The sequence below is a fragment of the Nanorana parkeri genome, unplaced genomic scaffold (genome assembly GCF_000935625.1).
Source record: "Nanorana parkeri isolate BGI_ZX_2015 unplaced genomic scaffold, ASM93562v1 scaffold390, whole genome shotgun sequence".
NCBI lineage: Eukaryota > Metazoa > Chordata > Amphibia > Anura > Dicroglossidae > Nanorana > Nanorana parkeri.
In genome coordinates, this window is record NW_017306658.1 from 702364 (window position 1) to 708227 (window position 5864).

At 38.1% G+C, this 5864-nt stretch overlaps 1 protein-coding gene across 1 annotated transcript in view; it reads left to right on the plus strand.

Annotated features, from left to right (window-relative positions):
• HS3ST5 (heparan sulfate-glucosamine 3-sulfotransferase 5) overlaps positions 1 to 5480 on the plus strand; it is a 45467-nt gene extending 39987 nt beyond the window's left edge. The window contains exons 2-3 of the mRNA XM_018559374.1: positions 3054 to 3192; positions 4418 to 5480. Of these exons, the coding sequence (XP_018414876.1) occupies positions 3086 to 3192; positions 4418 to 5348 (1038 nt within the window). The 5' untranslated portion in view covers positions 3054 to 3085 and the 3' untranslated portion in view covers positions 5349 to 5480. The remainder of the gene's footprint in view (positions 1 to 3053; positions 3193 to 4417) is intronic.
• Positions 5481 to 5864: the final 384 nt, after the last annotated feature.

Here is a 5864-nt window from a genome sequence, read left to right on the forward strand (position 1 = left end):
ATTGCTGTTCTCCTGAAATGACTGGTGCCTAGATTACTTTGTCCTCCCCACTTAAAGCCACTGACCCAGATTGAGGTCACAGCTCCTAATCTGCATATTTGTTATAAAATAAGTGACAGCCAGGAAACTAGCATTTCAGATGGAAACATCAGAGGGTATGTCACCCTCTCTCACCCTCTTACTTACTAACTACAGGTGTGATTTAAGATTACAGCTTTACAAGGACATTGTCCATGGAATCCGTACACATTTGGATTTAGGTGGCCATTTATGCCTTGCTAATGCTGGCAACTCATTACAAGTTTGCATGTTTTCCTACTGTTGGCAACTAAGGAGTATTGATTTATGTTTTGTATTAATATCTGGTATTAATGTCTGGTAAATATTCAAGCCCACCCTTGCATATGCTCTATCTTTCAATGACCATTTCTAAATTCAATAAGGAATTCAGTTATAGCTAAAGGAGTACACCAGGAACATTTTCTCTTAACCCTTGCAGTGGGACTACTCCTCCACTGCAAGGGGTAAGTGTTCATTTTCATCTAGGTGCAAAAATAAAAAAAGTTAGACTCACCTGGACTGTGGAACCAGCTAGTTGTTACAACGTTCCCTCCAGCCTTCCCTCCGCTCCAGTGATGGAATGTCCTTCGGGATCCTCACGTCCAATACACAGTGGGGGGAATTTATCAAAACTGGAGCAGAAGAATTTGGAGAAGTTGCCTTTGGGAACCAATCAGCATCTCTCCTCAGTTTGCTCAGGTACGATTTGAAAATGAGAGAGAGAAGCTGATTGGTTGCAGTGCCAATTTGCTCCACGTTTTGTCTGCTCCAGTTTTGATAAATTCCCCCCAGTGTATAGAAAGTGATGAGAGGAGGATTCTTAGACCGTTGAGGAGGAGAGAGGCTCCAGGGACTGGTCTAACAGCTAGCAAGGCTCTGGTGGGTACAACTTTTTTTATTTAGACGAAAACGAGCACTTGCAGTGCAGGGGTAAGGTTAAGAAAATGTTTGCCCGGAGTTCTTCTTTAATCATTTTTGAATATCACAGAACTTTAAATTGTGATTAGGAATATCCAAATATTATTGAAGTTCTAGGTTGTGAGGGGCGCTGGATTTGATGAGTGTACAATTCATAAAAGTGGTTAACTAGTGACATCTGCTGGTGTGTTTTGAAACCTGCAATTCACTAAACTTTTCTGAAGACATTCTAAATAATGATAAATGAACCTCACAATTGTCTGTGCACGTTTGAGGGAAATATAATGACATTTTAAAAGCATTTATGTTCAATCTATTGACATTGAAAAACATGTATTCATTTACCATTAACTGAAATCATTAGTACTGGTTTACAAACACTGGTGCAAATGAAGATGCAGGAAGTATGTTTTCTTGAACAATGGATGCCAAACATACTGAAATATCGATTTTGGGTTTACATACACTTTAAATGCTTCTCATAAGCTAAACTCTTGTTTTCAAAAAAACTCTAATTTAAAGAAGAACTACAGGCTTAAATATTCTTAACCCTTGCTGTGGGCTTACCACTGCACTGCAAGGGTTACGTGCTCATTTTGGTCTAGGGACAACAATAACAAAGATATACTCACCTGAACTCACCTGAACTGCTACTCGGGTCCCTGATGCCTCTCCTCCTCCACTCCAGTGATAGAATGTCGCTCAGTTCTTGATCAATAGAGCCGACAGAGCCAGCTGTCAATCAGGTGGCATCGTGGATCCCGACAATATTGTGTCGTCTTATACACTGTGGAGCAGAGGGGAAAGAGGTTCCGGGGGGCGATCCATCAGCCAGCCAGCTCTGAAGTTTAGTATATCTTTTTTTATTTTTGTCTCTAGACGAAAATGAGCACATAACCTCTGCAGTGCAAAATACTAAGGCTGTCATTACTTTAGAAGAAGTCTAGTTGCCTGCTTATAATGCTGATCCTGTGGCTATAATGCTTTCTGAATGCCTGATTTAACTATGTAGAGCAGGAAAGCAAACTTTTGAACAATATTTAGAGATTACTTGATCCTGACAGCACCCATAAGTTAAAAACAACATATACCCCAACCTCATCCCATGGTACAATGTTAGGGGCCTTATCACAGGCTCAGGTAATATCATGTGAGGAAGCAATGCATATGCAAATAGCAACCTTCAGAAAGTCACTATTTGTATACCTCACTTAGAAGGTTCAAAGAAGGAAGAAAAGCTGGATTTATAGGTGCCTGCTTACAACATAAGATGTTTACTGTTATCGCTGCAACGTATATGACCACCCAGGTTCATTGAAAGTATTTTTTTTCTTTCCCAGAAATACCTGCACAGTTTGATAGATTGTTATGATTCAGTACTCTATTGTATTTTTCTTATTTTTTTTTCTTACATACCTCTTTTAAGGAACAACATTGTTTTCATTTGACACATCTTGTTTTCCAAGCTAGGCTTGTTTACTTTATAGCCAGATAATTGTAAGGTTCCAGTTGTTAGCAAACAGTAGTTTGCATCCATTAAGGATTGTTACATTGAAAGGAGAAATATGGGGAGAGGGAAATACACTTATTCCCATAATTAGAGCCGACGTGTGACACTTAAGCTGTCACATGTCAGCTCTATTGATCGAGAACCGAGCGATCACATACCGCCGATCACTCAGCTCACGTTTTCTCCTGTGGAGAGAGCGGTGCCCCCCTCCCCTCTCCATTTCTCCAATGCTGAATATATATATATATATATGTATATATACTCTATATATATCTATATATATATATATATACTGTATATCACAAACTAGAATATAGCTATAAGAAAACACCTAAAGGGAATAGTGTGTAATGTTTAATATCTTTAGTATCGTTTAACAACTGTAATGACACAGCTATTGAAAGAGTGGATTTATTTTTCCAGAAGTGCCATGATTATGCTAGCATTTTTTTTCAAGAGGATCTTAATCACTTGTAGCTAAGGATTGATTGACTGCCTGTTAATAAACATTAGCTTGTACATTGCCACTTGCTGATGAGTGGTTTGTGTGTGCTGCTCTCCACAGACAGAAGAAGTCCTGAAGATTGATGGAGGGTCATGCTATTCAAACAGCAGGCGTTGCTGAGACAGAAGCTCTTTGTGCTAGGCAGCCTTGCTGTTGGAAGTCTCCTTTATCTAGTTGCCAGAGTTGGGAGCTTGGATAGGTGAGTACCAATTACACAGATATTTATATACAGTAAATAACATTATAGCATTTATTTGATATGTCTAAAACAGATATGTCCAATGATAATCATACTAACAGTTCCCATAATTAAATATTTCCTATATGTTACATTAGAATGCATGTCATATAGAAAATCTTAGAATTTCTATTCTATACTTCTATTTCTATAGTTGAATCAATGTGTATTGTGAAATGCAAACATTTTTCTGATTTAAGCATCAATATAGCCGAAGGCTATTTCTTATATAAATTATATATGCAGAGAGAGTTTCTGAGTTACTACATTCATTTATTAAACTGGCCAAGATTTATTTACTTCAGTCTGTAGATGGTCAGACTGATTTGTCTTTACTTTCCTAGATTGTTTTTTGGCTATCTGTATTATAAATGTGATTTATCATACTATTCCCAAACATGAGTGTGAACAATTCATCCTCAGTGCCCCAGTACAAGACATGTATTTTGCTTGTTTATAAATTTCTCCAATTGTGGATTTTAATATGCTATACAAAAATGATACATCGGAAACTGAACTGTTATTAAACAGTTGCTATTAACAGTACTAATCAAACCACAAGATTTTACCTATTTATGAAATTAGAAAAGAAATCAGGAACAAAAGGAGTTGTTGCACATAATGTCAAATCAGCTGTAATACTTAGTTCTCTGAGAAAACGAAACAGGAAATGTAGTTTGGCATTATGGTCAATAATTCTGCTTGTGCTTTGGTTTTCTTTATTCCCTATTTACAAATAGGTTGTAAATAGTTTTTATTTTCAAAACTGAAGACTGCACAGTACCAAGTGAGCTATTTTTATGTACTACCATCTTGGCAGAACATCAATCTTGAAATGCATTCAAATACCTTAGAGCAGGGATGGCAAAACTCCGGCCCTCCAGCTGTGGTGAAACAACAAATCCCATGAAGCATCTCTCTCCGGGAGTCATGTCTGTGGCTGTGAGAATCTTGCAAAGCCTCATGGGATTCGTAGTTCCACAACAGCTGGAGGGCCGCAGTTTGGCCATCCCTGCCTTAGAGAGATGAATGTTTTAAATAATGTGGATACCAGTATCCCTTTAAGCAACTATCTGCAGAAGTTGCAAATTAGAGCAATGATGTTTGCCCAAGACATCATACAAGCATGCATCATGTACACCGCCTAGAAATGTAATTAGCCCTGCTTTTCTTTCTTTCGTTACAGACTACCACCCATTTGCCCAATTGAAGGTCGATTCAGTCCACAAAGTCAGGATGCGGCCACCCTCCGTGCTATGCAGTATAAGAGAGGACTCTTACATGAATTTCGTAAAGGCAATGCAACTAAAGAACAGATTCTCCTCCACAATTTGGTCCAGCAGCTACCAAAGGCAATTATCATTGGTGTGAGAAAAGGAGGAACTAGAGCCTTACTTGAGATGCTTAACCTCCATCCTGCGGTTGTCAAGGCCTCTCAAGAAATTCATTTTTTTGATAATGATGAGAACTACGCAAAGGGTATTGAATGGTACAGAAAAAAGATGCCATTTTCCCACCCGCACCAAATTACTATTGAAAAAAGCCCTGCATACTTCATCACAGATGAGGTTCCAGAAAGGATTTATAAGATGAACTCTTCCATTAAGTTACTAATTATTGTTAGGGAACCAACGACAAGAGCCATTTCTGACTACACACAGGTGTTGGAGGGAAAAGAGAGGAAGAACAAAACTTATTATAAGTTTGAAAAAATGGCCATGGATCCCAACACCTGTGAGGTGAACACTAAGTACAAAGCAGTGAGGACCAGTATCTACACCAAGCATTTAGAAAGGTGGCTGAAGTATTTTCCCATTGAACAGTTTCACATTGTTGATGGGGATCGACTGATCACAGAACCTCTGCCAGAACTACAGCTGGTGGAAAAATTTCTTAACCTGCCACCTAGGATTAGTCAATACAACCTGTATTTTAATAGTACCAGGGGGTTCTACTGCTTGCGTTTTAACATTGTCTTTAATAAGTGCCTGGCAGGTAGCAAGGGACGCATACATCCTGAGGTTGACCCCTCAGTTATTACCAAATTGCACAAATTCTTTCATCCTTTCAATCAGAAGTTTTACCAGATCACTGGCAGGACATTTAACTGGCCCTAATTACTACTGTCTACAACACTATGTGTTGCACAATGCTTTCAGTAAAGTCTATAATAGGACAATTATGCACTTTTCATGGACACATTTATTAGAATATATGTTGTTTAATTTCTTGAATAAATGTAATTTATGTATGTGACCAAATATTTAAAAGGGATCAGTTTCTACTGTGAAGTCAGAAAATAAGTACTTTTTTCCCCAAAGTTTTAGCTAAAATCCTTATAACTATTATAAAGGGAGGCATTTAGTTCGAGAACGTTTTAAAGTAGAGGTGTCAGGTTGAAAAAAAAATGATATATGGCTGAAAACAATAAAGCTGTTCTACAACATAAAAACAATGTATTTCCAAACTCAGCACTTTCTCCATTGGCAGCACACTTGCACTTACTACTGGCAAACATGACACGCTGTGAACTAGTTTATTCCTCCCACACAGATGTGTCAGCTGAATTTCTCACCTTAATTTCTCACCTTAATTTCTTGGCTGCTTTGCATAAGGGAGTTGCTGGTTCTCAA